Here is a 15,820-nt window from a genome sequence, read left to right as displayed (position 1 = left end):
CAGTCTGTTGTGGATGAGAGAGCTTGGGAAGTGAGTCAGTTGTTGTTCGCTGATGATACAGCGCTGGTGGCTGATTCATGTGAGAAACTGCAGAGGCTAGTGACTGAATTTGGTAAAGTGTGTGAAAGAAGAAAGTTGAGAGTAAATGTGAATAAGAGCAAGGTTATTAGGTACAGTAGGGTTGAGGGTCAAGTCAATTGGGAGGTAAGTTTGAATGGAGAAAAACTGGAGGAAGTGGAGTGTTTTAGATATCTGGGAGTGAATTTGGCAGCGGATGGAACCATGGAAGTGGAAGTGAATCATAGGGTGGGGGAGGGGTGAAAATTCTGGGAGCCTTGAAGAATGTGTGGAAGTCGAGAACATTTATCTCAGAAAGCAAAAATGGGTATGTTTGAAGGAATAGTGGTTCCAACAATGTTGTATGGTTGCGAGGCGTGGGCTATGGATAGAGTTGTGTGGAGGAGGGTGGATGTGCTGGAAATGAGATGTTTGAGGACAATATGTGGTGTGAGGTGGTTTGATCGAGTAAGTAATGTAAGGGTAAGAGAGATGTGTGGTAATAAAAAGTGTGGTTGAGAGAGCAGAAGAGGGTGTTTTGAAATGGTTTGGTCACATGGAGAGAATGAGTGAGGAAAGATTGACCAAGAGGATATATGTGTCAGAGGTGGAGGGAATGAGGAGAAGTGGGAGACCAAATTGGAGGTGGAAAGATGGAGTGAAAATGATTTTGAGTGATCGGGGCCTGAACATGCAGGAGGGTGAAAGGTGTGCAAGGAATAGAGTGAATTGGAACGATGTGGTATACCGGGGTCGACGTGCTGTCAATGGATTGAACCAGGGCATGTGAAGCGCCTGGGGTAAACCATGGAAAGTTCTGTGGGGCCTGGATGTGGAAAGGGAGCTGTGGTTTCCGTGCATTATTACATGACAGCTAGAGACTGTGTGAACGAATGGGGCCTTTGTTGTCTTTTCCTAGCACTACCTCGCACACATGAGGGGGGAGGGTGTTGTTATTCTATGTGTGGTGGGGTGGCGATGGGAATGAATAAAGGCAGACAGTATGAATTATGTACATGGGTATATATGTATATGTCTGTGTGTGTATATATATGTATACATTGAGACATACAGGTATGTATATGTGCTGTGTGTGGACGAGTATGTACATACAGTGTATGTGGGTGGGTTGGGCCATCCTTTCATCTGTTTCCTTGCACTACCTCGCTAACGCGGGAGACAGCGACATAGCGCATAGCAAAATAATAATAATAAAAATATACATGTGTGTGTGTATACGAGTGAATGGGTCTTTCTTCATCTGCTTTGTGGCAATAACAAGGTAACACCAGGAACAGATGAGGAAAGGCTGCATCCGTTCACATCTATTCTCTAGCTGTCATGTTTAATGAAATGAAATGACAATTCCCTATCCTTAAGCAGGCCCCACAGAAATGTGCATGTTTTACTCTGGATGCTTCACATGTCCTGGTTCCGTCCAGTGACAGCTTGTCAACCCCTTTGTACCACATTGTTCCAATTCACTCTATCCTTTAACCTTCCAGCATGTTCTGGGCCTAACCATTCAAAATCCTAATTTACTCCTTGCCCCATCCCCAATATGGTCTCCTCATTCTCCTTGCACCCTTTGCTTCTGACGCAAATATCCTCTCTGTCAACCTATCTTCATCTATTCTCTCCATGTCAAATCATTTCAGGACACTCTCTTCCGTTCTCTCAACCACTCCCTCTTACCCTTTCAATACTTACTCGATCAAACCACTTAACACAACAGACTGTCCTTAAACATTTTGCTTCCTAACATATCTATTCATCACTATATACCCAACCACTCAATACAACAGACTATCCTCAAACATTTTGCTTCCTAACACATCTATTCATGACCATATACCCTTATCTATAGCCCAGGCCTAGCATCCATATAATATTGTAGAAATTACAATATTTCCCACATAACAATGTCTTTCCACACATTTTTCAGTACTCCTAGAACCTTTGCCTCCTCCCCACCCTATGATTTACTCCTGCTTCCATGGTTCCATTCACTGCCATGTCCACTTCAAGGTATCTAAAATATTTCACTTTCAATTTTTCTTCATTCAAACTCCCCCTTCAACAAAGCTGTTCCTCAACCCTGCTAAACCAAACAAACTTGCTTGCATTCATATCTATTCTCAGCTTCCTCCTTTCACACACTCTTCCAAACTCAGTGGTCACTGGTGGGCACAAAAATCTTGAAGGTTAATGGATGGGAAAAAAGCGTGGATGTGAAAAGGTTAAAGAGATACTTCCATTTGGGTTTTAAAGCATGAATGATTAGAAACATGCAAATACTGAGACCAACTATGTATGAATCAAGTACCTGCACAAAAAACATTATAAGAACTTTAAGTAACCAAAATTAATTGAACTTTTGAGCTTTAGTGAAAAGGTTACCTCATAATTGTTGCCATTTTGTTATATGAGACTGGTTACCAACTGATGTTTGTCTATGTGGCAAGAGACATGAAAGGCCACAACAAGCATATCTTCAACTGAGAAGTAAAAAGCATATGTGATTAACTTTAACTAACCTGATATCCGCCCATCAATATCTTGAGTTTCTTTTCTAACTTGGCAGCTATCTTGGCTTGTTTGGCCATGTGTTGCCTATTCTGTTCCAGTCGTTTTTCAAGAGATTCAATCCTGTCCTTTTTGCTGGCTAAACTTGCTCTTGTGTATTTACTTTGACTTGGCAGGAATAACACTTGGGATAAGCACTCTTCCCAGACCTTGGAAGAGGAAGAATGTCATCACCATATTACTTAGCTTCAACTTTTAAAAATTAAACAGAATAATGTATATATCAAATTATTCTTCAACCCAATTTGCCTTCTCTTATTATTTAGAAGGGGAAACATGTGGTCTATCATACATCCCTATCCTTGTGCCCTTCTGTAAATCTTCTAGGTTTACGCCCACCTCCAGCACTTACTTTTTCACTCCCTTTCACTTGACACATGATCTTCCCCTACATTCTTTCTTTCTTCTCACTCACATACAGTTTCTTACAGAACATTCCAAATTTCATTCTTTCCATCTATTTCAACTATCTATACAACTCCTTAACTTTCAAAACATTGCCTTTCTCCACTGTGTTTCTCATTCTGACATCCTCACTTCTTTTTCTATCCACTCTTCTCAGTCATATACCATACCTGAGATGTGCATTTGCATGGTTTGAATTCTGCTTATCACTGTTACTATAAAACTATGTATCATACATCAAGGTAAGCTGAACTTCATCCTTCTATAAGCTCTATCATACCCGAATACTCAATCTTACTTTAGTGAGAGAAAGAGACTTACACACTTCAATAAATTCCTCCATTTTAATCATGAACACCCTGCATACTCACAAAATGAACTCTCTTTCTCAGAAGCCATCACACTGCTCTTATCACCATCAATTTTATACTTATTCCAATTTCATATTTTCAGAATCTCTTACAATGTCTACCTCACACTATGAATTATCTTTCAACATCAACATATTGTTCTTACTGATTCTTAACTTTCTACTCTTAACAAACTTTAAGATCCCTATATAATATTTAGGATAATTTTTCATTCAAAGATGTCATCTCTTTAATCTTCAACATTTTTTTTTTTTTTTTTTTTTTTTTTTTTTTTCAAAAGAAGGAACAGAGAATTGGGCCAGGTGAGGGTATTCCCTCAAAGGCCCAGTCCTCTGTTCTTAACGCTACCTCGCTAATGCGGGAAATGGCGAATAGTTTGAAAGAAAAAAGAAAAGATTGCTCTTACTGATTCTTAACTTCCTACTCTAACAAACTTTCAGATCCCTATATAATATTCGGGATAATTTTTCATTCAAAGATGTCATCTCTTTAATCTTTTTTCAATCTTGCTGCCAGACTTGTATTTCCAAAGGAACTTCCTCACAGCCTTATACCTTCTTTCATAAAGTCCCATTCTTATTACTTTACATTTACTTGGGTTGAATTTCATCAACTTTGTATCAGAACAACTTCTGAGCCTGTTTAGGTTCCTCTGTAAGCTAATCTAACCCTTGCTTTACACTTTCCTCATGACCTATGCATCATTGGTAAACATATTCAGGTGGGAGTCCATACATAAAGGCAAGTCACTTACATACCTCAACAACAGCAGCAGTCATCTCAACCCATTTAAAACAGGCTTCTCAGACATGTCTTTTATTCCCTTCCACTGAGATAACCTTCTATCCACTGTAGGAGTTTTTTTCCTTCCTGCCTGCTGGTCTAACTTCTTAATCAGATTTCCATGTGGCCCAGCGTCAAATATTTTCTAGCAGTCCAGATTAAACAATCCAACCATCTTTCCCATTTGTCTATGACATAACCCACTCTCTCATATAAATCTAAAAGGTTTGTTACATATGACACTCTTTCCCTAAAACTGTTGAGTCTCTCACTTATGTAATTTCTCCTATACAGAAAGTCATCCAATTGCATTTTTAATCATCTTTTCCTGAACCTTACATATGATGGTCAGTTCACCAGTCTTGTTCCCAGTCTCCTTTCTTATATATAGGTATGACTTTGCCCTTTTCCATTCTCTTAGCACTCTGCTCCTCTACAACGATATCTTGAAAAACATTTCAAGAGATTATTCTAGTGTATCTGCACACTATGGACTTCCATGGAGTAGATGGACTCCCGTGTTGTAGCGGCTAGCATTCTTGACCATGATGCATTCACGGGCTACTCGGGGCTGAGCGCATAAGTCTGAATTCTGGTTACAGTAGTTCGTCCACATTCACCCCAACTTTGTTCATCCACCCCTGAGGGTTGGTTGATAAATTGGGTACCTGGCTCAGTCTGGGGTACATTATTATTATACTTTGTCACTGTCTCCCACATTAGCGAGGTAGTGCAAGGAAACTGACGAAAGAATGGCCCAACCCACCCACATACACATGTATATACATAAACACCCAAACATGCACATATACATACCTATACCTTTCAACGTATACATACATATACATACACAGACTATATTTATTATTTATTTTGCTTTGTCGCTGTCTCCTGCGTTAGTGAGGTAGCGCAAGGAAACAGATGAAAGAATGCCCAACCCACCCACATACACATGTATATACATATATGTCCACACACACAAAATATACATACCTATAGATCTCAACGTATACATGTATATACACACACAGACATATACATATATACACATGTAGATAATTCATACTGTCTGCCTTTATTCATTCCCATCGCCACCTCGCCACACATGAAATAACAACCCCCTCCCCCTCATGTGTGCAAGGTAGCACTAGGAAAAGACAACAAAGGCCACATTCGTTCACACTCACTCTCTAGCTGTCATGTAATAATGCACCGAAACCAAAGCTCCCTTTCCACATCCAGGCCCCACACAACTTTCCATGGTTTACCCCAGATGCTTCACATGCCCTGGTTCAATCCATTGACAGCACGTCGACCCTGGTATACCACATTGTTCCAATTCACTCTATTCCTTGCACGCCTTTAACCCTCCTGCATGTTCAGGCCCCAATCACTCAAAATCTTTTTCACTCCATCTTTCCACCTCCAATTTGGTCTCCCACTTCTCCTCGTTCCCTCCATCTCTGACACATATATCCTCTTGGTCAATCTTCCCTCAGTCATTCTCTCCATGAGACCAAACCATCTCACCCTCTTCTGCTCTCTCAACCACACTCTTTTTATTTCCACACATCTCTCTTACCCTGACATTACTTACTCGATCAAACCACCTCACACCACATATTGTCCTCACACATCTCATTTCCAGCACATCCACCCTCCTGCGCAAAACTCTATCCATAGCCCACGCCTCGCAGCCATACAACATTGTTGGAACCACCATTCCTTCAAACATACCCATTTTTGCTTTCCGAGATAATGTTCTCGACTTCCACACATTCTCCAAGGCTCCCAGAATTTTCACCCTCTCCCCCACCCTATGATTCACTTCCACTTCCATGGTTCCATCCGCTGACAGGTCCACTCCCAGATATCTAAAACACTTCACTTCCTCCAGTTTTTCTCCATTCAAACTTACCTCCCAATTGACTTGACCCTCAACCCTACTGTACCTAATAACCTTGCTTTTATTCACATTTACTCTTAAATTCCTTCTTTCACACACTTTACCGAACTCAGTCACCAGCTTCTGCAGTTTCTCACATGAATCAGCCACCAGCCCTGTATCATCAGCGAACAACAACTGACTCACTTCCCAAGCTCTCTCATCCACAACAGACTGCATACTTGCCCCTCTTTCCAAAACTCTTACATTCACCTCCCTAACAACCACATCCATAAACAAATTAAACAACCATAGAGACATCACACACCCCTGCCGCAAACCTACATTCACTGAGAACCAATCACTTTCCTCTCTTCCTACACGTAGACATGCCTTACATCCTTGATAAAAACTTTTCACTGCTTCTAACAACTTGCCTCCCACACCATATATTCTTAATACCTTCCACAGAGCATCTCTATCAACTCTATCATATGCCTTCTCCAGATCCATAAATGCTACATACAAATCCATTTGCTTTTCTAAGTATTTCTCACATACATTCTTCAAAGCAAACACCTGATCCACACATCCTCTACCACTTCTGAAACCACACTGCTCTTCCCCAATCTGATGCTCTGTACTTGCCTTCACCCTCTCAATCAATACCCTCCCATATAATTTACCAGGAATACTCAACAAACTTATACCTCTGTCATTTGAGCACTCACTCTTATCCCCTTTGCCTTTGTACAATGGCACTATGCAAGCACTCCGCCAATCCTCAGGCACCTCACCATGAATCATACATACATTAAATAACCTTACCAACCAGTCAACAATACAGTCACCCCCTTTTTTAATAAATTCCACTGCAATACCATCCAAACCTGCTGCCTTGCCGGCTTTCATCTTCCGCAAAGCTTTTACTACCTCTTCTCTGTTTACCAAATCATTCTCCCTAAACCTCTCACTTTGCACACCACCTAGACCAAAACACCCTATATCTGCCACTCTATCATCAAACACATTCAACAAACCTTCAAAATACTCACTCCATCTCCTTCTCACATCACCACTACTTGTTATCACCTACCCATTTGCCCCTTTCACTGATGTTCCCATTTGCTCCCTTGTCTTATGCACTATATTTACCTCCTTCCAAAACATCTTTTTATTCTCCCTAAAATTTAATGATACTCTCTCACCCCAACTCTCATTTGCCCTCTTTTTCACCTCTTGCACCTTTCTCTTGACCTCCTGCCTCTTTCTTTTATACATCTCCCACTCATTTGCATTTTTTCCCTGCAAAAATCGTCCAAATGCCTCTCTCTTCTCTTTCACTAATAATCTAACCTCTTCATTCCACCACTCACTACCCTTTCTAATCAACCCACCTACCACACTTCTCATGCCACAAGCATCTTTTGTGCAAGCCATCACTGCTTCCCTAAATACATCCCATTCCTCCCCCACTCCCCTTACCTCCTTTGTTCTCATCTTTTTCCATTCTGTACTTTGTCTCTCCTGGTACTTCCTCACACAAGTCTCCTTCCCAAGCTCACTTACTCTCACTACCCTCTTCACCCAAACATTTTCTCTTCTTTTCTAAAAACCCCTACAAATCTTCACCTTCGCCTCCACAAGATAATGATCTGACATCCCTCCAGTTGCACCTCTCAGCACAATAACATCCAAAAGTCTCTCTTTTGAGCGCCTATCAATTAACACGTAATCCAATAATGCTCTCTGGCCATATCTCCTACTTACATACATATACTTATGTATATCTCGCTTTTTAAACCAGGTATTCCCAATCACCAGTCCTTTTTCAGCACATAAATCTACAAGCTCTTCACCATTTCCATTTACAACACTAAACACCCCATGTATACCAATTATTCCCTCAACTGCCACATTACTCACCTTTGCATTCAAATCACCCATCACTATAACCTGGTCTCATGCATCAAAACCACTAACACACTCATTCAGCTGCTCCCAAAACACTTGCCTCTCATGATCTTTCTTCTCATGCCCAGGTGTATATGCACCAATAATCACCCATCTCTCTCCATCAACTTTCAGTTTTACCCATATCAATCAAGAATTTACTTTCTTACACTCTGTCACATACTCCCACCACTCTTGTCCTCTCACTAACCTAAGACTTTACTCCCAAGACATTGCCAAACCACTCTTCCCCTTTACCCTTGAGCTTCGTTTCAATCAGAGCCAAAACATCCAGGTTCCTTTCCTCAAACATACTACTTATCTCTCCTTTTTTCTCATCTTGGTTAAATCCACACACATTTAGACACCCCAGTCTGAGCCTTCGAGGAGGATGAGCACTCCCCGCGTGACTCCTTCTTCTGTTTCCCCTTTTAGAAAGTTAAAATACAAGGAGGGGAGGGTTTCTGGCCCCCCGCTCCTGTCCCCTTTAGTCACCTTCTATGACACGTGAGGAATGCGTGGGAAGTATTCTTTCTCCCCTCATTTTTTTTTCATACTATTCGCCATTTCCTGCATTAGCGAGGTAGCATTAAGAACAGAGGACTGGGCCTTTGACGGAATATCCTCACCAGGTCCCTGTCTCTGTTCCTTCTTTTGAAAAATTGAAAAAAGAAAAAAAAAACGAGAGGGGAGGATTTCCAGCCACCCGCTCCCTCCCCTTTTAATCGCCTTCTGCAACACGCAGGGAATACGTGGGAAGTATTCATCTCCCCCTATCCCCAGAAAGAATACTTCCCACGCATTCCTCACGTGTCGTAGGAGGCGACTAAAGGGGACGGGAGCGTGGGGCTAGATACCCTCCCCTCCATGTATTTTAACATTCTAAAAGGGGAAACAGAAGGAGTCACGCGAGGGGGTGCTCATCCTCCTCGAAGGCTCAGATTGGGGTGTCTAAATGTGTGTGAATGTAACCTAGATGAGAAAAAAGGAGAGATAGGTAGTATTTTTGAGGAAAGGAACCTGGATGTTTTGGCTCTGAGTGAAACGAAGCTCAAGGGTAAAGGAGAAGAGTGGTTTGGCAATGTCTTGGGAGTAAAGTCAGGGGTTAGTGAGAGGACAAGAGCAAGGCAAGGAGTAGCACTACTCATGAAATAGGAGTGGTGGGAGTATGTGATAGAGTGTAAGAAAGAAAATTCTTGATTGATATGGGTAAAACTGAAAGCTGATGGAGAGAGATGGGTGATTATTGGTGCATATGCACCTGGGCATGAGAAGAAAGATCATGAGAGGCAAGTGTTTTGGGAGCAGCTGAATGAGTGTGTTGGTGGTTTTGATGCATGAGACCAGGTTATAGTGATGGGTGATTTGAATGCAAAGGTGAGTAATGTGGCAGTTGAGGGAATAATTGGTATACATGGGGTGTTTAGTGTTGTAAATGGAAATGGTGAAGAGCTTGTAGATTTATGTGCTGAAAAAGGACTGGTGATTGGGAATACCTGGTTTAAAAAGCGAGATATACATAAGTATACATATGTAAGTAGGAGAGATGGCCAAAGAGCGTTATTGGATTACGTGTTAATTGATAGGCATGCGAAAGAGACTTTTGGATGTTAATGTGCTGAGAGGTGCAACTGGAGGGATGTCTGATCATTATCTTGTGGAGGCGAAGGTGAAGATTTGTAGAGGTTTTCAGAAGAGAAGAGAGGAAGTTGGGGTGAAGAGAGTGGTGAGAGTAAGTGAGCTTGGGAAGGAGACTTGTGAGAGGAAGTACCAGGAGAGACTGAGTACAGAATGGAAAAAGGTGAGAACAAAGGAGGTAAGGGGAGTGGGGGAGGAATGGGATGTATTTAGGGAAGCAGTGATGGCTTGCGCAAAAGATGCTTGTGGCATGAGAAGCGTGGGAGGTGGGCTGATTAGAAAGAGTAGTGAGTGGTGGGATGAAGAAGTAAGATTATTAGTGAAAGAGAAGAGAGAGACATTTGGACGATTTTTGCACGGAAAAAATGCAAATGAGTGGGAGATGTATAAAAGAAAGAGGCAGGAGGTCAAGAGAAAGGTGCAAGAGGTGAAAAAGAGGGCAAATGGGAGTTGGGGTGAGGGAGTATCATTAAATTTTAGGGAGAATAAAAAGATGTTTTGGAAGGAGGTAAATAAAGTGCGTAAGACAAGGGAGCAAATGGGAACTTCAATGAAGGGGGCTAATGCTGAGGTGATAACAAGTAGTGGTGATGTGAGAAGGAGATGGAGTGAGTATTTTGAAGGTTTGTTTACTGTGTTTGATGATAGAGTGGCAGATATAGGGTGTTTTGGTCGAGGTGGTATGCAAAGTGAGAGGGTTAGGGAAAATGATTGGGTAAACAGAGAAGAGGTAGTAAAAGCTTTGCACAAGACGAAAGCCGGCAAGGCAGAGGGTTTGGATGGTATTGCAGTGGAATTTATTAAAAAAGTGGGTGACTGTATTGTTGACTGGTTGGTAAGGTTATTTAATGTATGTATGATTCATGGTGAGGTAACTGAGGATTGGCGGAGTACTTGCATGGTGCCATTGTACAAAGTCAAAGGGGATAAGAGTGAGTGCTCAAATTACAGAGGTATAAGTTTGCTGAGTATTCCTGGGAAATTATATGGGAGGGTATTGATTGAGAGGGTGAAGGCATGTACAGAGCATCAGATTGGGGAAGAGCAGTGTGGTTTCAGAAGTGGTAGAGGATGTGTGGATCAGGTGTTTGCTTTAAAGAATGTATGTGAGAAATACTTAGAAAAGCAAATGGATTTGTATGTAGCATTTATGGATCTGGGGAAGGCATATGATAGAGTTGATAGAGATGCTCTGTGGAAGGTGTTAAGAATATATGGTGTGGGAGGTAAGTTGTTTGAAGCAGTGAAAAGTTTTAATCAAGGATGTAAGGAATGTGTACGTGTAGGAAGAGAGGAAAGTGATTAGTTCTCAGTGAATGTAGGTTTGCGGCAGGGGTGTGTGATGTCTCCATGGTTGTTTAATTTGTTTATGGATAGGGTTGTTAGGGAGGTGAATGCAAGAGTTTTGGAAAGAGGGGCAAATATGCAGTCTGTTGTGGATAAGAGAGCTTGGGAAAAGAGTCAGTTGTTGTTCGCTGATGATACAGGGCTGATGGCTGATTCATGTGAGAAACTGCAAAAGCTGGTGACTGAGGTTGGTAAGGTGTGTGAAAGAAGAAAGTTGAGAGTAAATGTGAATAAGAGCAAGGTTATTAGGTACAGTAGGGTTGAGGGTCAAGTCAATTGGGAGGTAAGTTTGAATGGAGAAAAAATGGAGGAAGTGAAGTGTATTAGGTATCTGGCAGCGAATTTGGCAGCGGATAGAACCATGGAAGCAGAAGTGAGTCACAGGGTGAGGGAGGGGGGCGAAAGTTCTGGGAGCGTTGAAGAATGTGTGGAGGGCGAGAACATTATCTCGGAAAGCAAAAATGGGTATGTTTGAAGGAATAGTGGTTCCAACAATGTTATATGGTTGAGAGGCTTGGGCTATAGATAGGGTTGTGCGAAGGAGGGTGGGTGTGTTGGAAATGAGACGTGTGAGGACAATATGTGGTGTGAGGACAATATGTGGTGTGAGGTGGTTTGATCGAGTAAGTAATGAAAGGGTAAGAGAGATATGTGGTAATAAGTGTGGTTGAGCGAGCAGAAGAGGGTGTATTGAAATGTTTTGGTCACATGGAGAGAATGAGTGAGGAAAGATTGAGATGAGAAAGAGGATATATGTGTCAAAGGTGGAAGGAACAAGGAGAAGTGGGAGACCAAAGTGGAGGTGGAAGGATGGAGTGAAAATGATTTTGAGTGATTGGGGCCTGAACATACAGGAGGGTGAAAGGCGTGCAAGGAATAGAGTGAATTGGAACGACGTGGTATACCGGGGTGGATGTGCTGTCAATGGATTAAACGAGGGCATGTGAAGTGTATGAAGTAAACAATGGAAAATTTTGTGGTGCCTGGATGTGGAAAGTGAGCTGTGGTTTTAGTGCATTGCACATGACAGCTAGAGACTGAGTGTGAATGAATGTGGCCTATGTTGTCTTTTTTTAGTGCTACCTCACACGTGCATGGGGGGAGGCGGGTGCCATTTTATATGTGGCGGGGTGGTGATGGGAATGGATGAAGTCAGCAATCTAAGGACAGACTTACCATCTTTGGGTGCTCAAACATTCAATATTTGTTTAATTAAAATTTCTAGCAGTCCATGGTATACATGAGATACATGGGAGATGTACAATTAGTGGGTTAGAAGTGTGTTGATGAATTATTATTACGTAACCACGGTTGGTCCGGCAAAATGGTTAATCTTGCAGGACTTTGGAACCAAGAGTGCCAGAAAATTGGTGGTGTACCTGTAGTATCAATGGGATAGTTTTGATTTGGGCCTCAGCTGCCCATGCCTTCTTAGCTAAAAAGAAGAAAAAAAATCTGCTACATGTATAGTGAAATTCTATCAGGATCTCTTAGTATTTTGTTAATGTTTTTTCAATGTTTTCTTATAGCCTCCTCTCCATTATATATCACTGGTCTTGGGGCTAGTGTATTATACTATGAAAACACTTATGACACTGTTATTCAGTTCCTCACATGTCCTTGCATCATCCTCAGCAAATTTTTTTCCTATGAATCCACAGCTCTAATTAGCTGCTCTTTACCTGACTACTGGCTCCTGATGAATTAATGATGGTGGCTATCCATGGTTCTTTCCCATGCAAAATATGTGCCCTTCATACTGTCATCCTTAATGGTATGTTTTATACTTTTATTTCTTTTTATTTGCTTTGTCGCTGTCTCCCGCGTTAGCGAGGTAGCGCAAGGAAACAGACAAAAGAATGGCCCAACCCACCCACAAACACATGTATAGACATACACGTCCACGCACGCAAATATACATACCTATACATCTCAATGTATACATATATATACACACACAGACATATACATATATACACATGTACATAATTCATACTGTCTGCCTTTATTCATTCCCATCGCCACCCCGCCACACATGGAATAACAACTCCCCCCCCCTCATGTGTGTGAGGTAGCGCTAGGAAGAGAAAACAAAGGCCCAATTCGTTCACACTCAGTCTCTAGCTGTCATGTAATAATGCATCGAAACCACAGCTCCCTTTCCACATCCAGGCCCCACACAACTTTCCATGGTTTAACCAAGACGCTTCACATGCCCTGGTTCAATCCATTGATAGCACGTCGACCCCGGTATACCACAATGTTCCAATTCACTCTATTCCTTGCGCGCCTTTCACCCTCCTGCATGTTCAGGCCCCGATCACTCAAAATCTTTTTCACTCCATCTTTCCACCTCCAATTTGGTCTCCCACTTCTCCTTGTTCCCTCCACCTCTGACACAAATATCCTCTTGGTCAATCTTTCCTCACTCATTCTCTCCATGTGACCAAACCATTTCAAAACACCCTCTTCTGCTCTCTCAACCATACTCTTTTTATTTCCACACATCTCTCTTACCCTTACATTACTCACTCGATCAAACCACCTCACACCACATATTGTCATCGAACATCTCATTTCCAGCACATCCACCCTCCTCCGCACAACTCTATCTATAGCCCATGCCTCGCACCATACAATATTGTTGGAACCACTATTCCTTCAAACATACCCATTTTTGCTTTACAAGACAATGTTCTCGACTTCCAAACATTCTTAAAGGCTCCCAGAATTTTCGCCCCCTCCCCCAACCTATGATTCACTTCCGCTTCCATGGTTCCATCCGCTGCCAGATCCACTCCCAGATATCTAAAACACTTTACTTCCTCCAGTTTTTCTCCATTCAAACTTACCTCCCAACTGACTTGACCCTCAACCCTACTGTACCTAATAAACTTGCTCTTATTCACATTCACTCTCAACTTTCTTCTTTCACACACTTTACCAAACTCAGTCACCAGCTTCTGCAGTTTCTCACATGAATCAGCCACCAGCACTGTATCATCAGTGAACAGCAACTGACTCACTTCCCAAGCTCTCTCATCCACAACAGACTGCATACTTGCCCCTCTTTCCAAAACTCTTGCATTCACCTCAATAACAACCCCATCCATAAACAAATTAAACAACCATGGAGACATCACACACCCCTGCCGCAAACCTACATTCACTAAGAACCAATCACTTTCCTCTCTTCCTGCACGTACACATGCCTTACATTCTCGATAAAAACTTTTCACTGCTTGTAACAACTTGCCTCCCACACCATATATATTTAATACCTTTCACAGAGCATCTCTATCAACTCTATTATATGCCTTCTCCAGATCCATAAATGCTACATACAAATCCATTTGCTTTTCTAAGTATTTCTCACATACATTCTTCAAAGCAAACACCTGATCCACACATCCTCTAACACTTCTGAAACCACACTGCTCTTCCCCAATCTGATGCTCTGTACTTGCCTTCACCCTCTCAATCAATACCCTCCCATATAATTTACCAGGAATACTCAACAAACTTATACCTCTGTAATTTGAGCACTCACTCTTATCCCCTTTGCCTTTGTACAATGGCACTATGCAAGCATTCCGCCAATCCTCAAGCACCTCACCATGAATCATACATACATTAAATAACCTTACCAACCAGTCAATAATACAGTCACCCCCTTTTTTAATAAATTCCACTGCAACACCATCCAAACCTATTGCCTTGCCGGCTTTCATCTTCCGCAAATCTTTTACTACCTCTTCTCTGTTTACTAAATCATTTTCCCTAACGCTCTCACTTTGCACACCAACTTGACCAAAACACCCTATAGCTGCCACTCTATCATCAAACACATTCAACAAACCTTCAAAATACTCACTCCATCTCCTTCTCACATCACCACTACTTGTTATCACCTCCCCATTAGCCCCCTTCACTGATGTTCCCATTTGCTCCCTTGTCTTACCCACTTTATTTACCTCCTTCCAAAACATCCTTTTTTACTCTCTCTAAAATTTAATGATACTCTCTCACCCCAACTCTCATTTGCCCTCTTTTTCACCTCTTGCACCTTTCTCTTGACCTCCTGCCTCTTTCTCTTATACATCTCCCACTCATTTGCATTTTTTCCCTGCAAAAATTGTCCAAATGCCTCTCTCTTCTCTTTCACTAATAATCTTACTTCTTCATCCCACCACTCACTACCCTTTCTAATCAGCCCACCTCCCACGCTTCTTATGCCACAAGCATCTTTTGCGCAAGCCATCACTGCTTCCCTAAATACATCCCATTCCTCCCCCACTCTCCTTACCTCATTTGTTCTCACCTTTTTCCATTCTGTACTCAGTCTCTCCTGGTACTTCCTCACACAAGTCTCCTTCCCAAGCTCACTTACTCTCATCACTCTCTTCACCCCAACATTCTCTCTTTCTGAAAACCCCTACAAATCTTCACCTTTGCCTCCACAAGATAATGATCAGACATGCCTCCAGTTGCACCTCTCAGCACATTAACATCCAAAAGTCTCTCTTTTGCGCATCTATCAATGAACACGTAATCCAATAATGCTCTCTGGCCATATCTCCTACTTACATATGTTTATTTATGTATATCTCGCTTTTTAAACCAGGTATTCCCAATCACCATTCCTTTTTCAGCACATAAATCTACAAGCTCTTCACCATTTCCATTTACAACACTGAACACCCTATGTATACCAATTATTCCCTCAACTGCCACATTACTCACCTTTGCATTCAAATCACCCATCTCTATAACCCGGTCTTGTGCATCAAAACCA

The 15,820-nt window shown here is 41.9% G+C and overlaps 1 protein-coding gene across 1 annotated transcript in view; it reads right to left on the bottom strand.

Moving 5' to 3' along the window:
- Cdc5 (cell division cycle protein 21) overlaps positions 1 to 15,820 on the bottom strand; it is an 83,257-nt gene that overhangs the window by 37,474 nt on the left and 29,963 nt on the right. Inside the window, exon 7 of the mRNA XM_071689362.1 lies at positions 2,595 to 2,792. Coding sequence (XP_071545463.1) covers positions 2,595 to 2,792 — 198 coding nt within the window. The remainder of the gene's footprint in view (positions 1 to 2,594; positions 2,793 to 15,820) is intronic.

Source organism: Panulirus ornatus, chromosome 46 (genome assembly GCF_036320965.1).
Source record: "Panulirus ornatus isolate Po-2019 chromosome 46, ASM3632096v1, whole genome shotgun sequence".
NCBI lineage: Eukaryota > Metazoa > Arthropoda > Malacostraca > Decapoda > Palinuridae > Panulirus > Panulirus ornatus.
The sequence above is the reverse complement of the archived record's forward strand: the minus strand, read 5'-3'. Positions and strand labels throughout refer to the sequence as shown.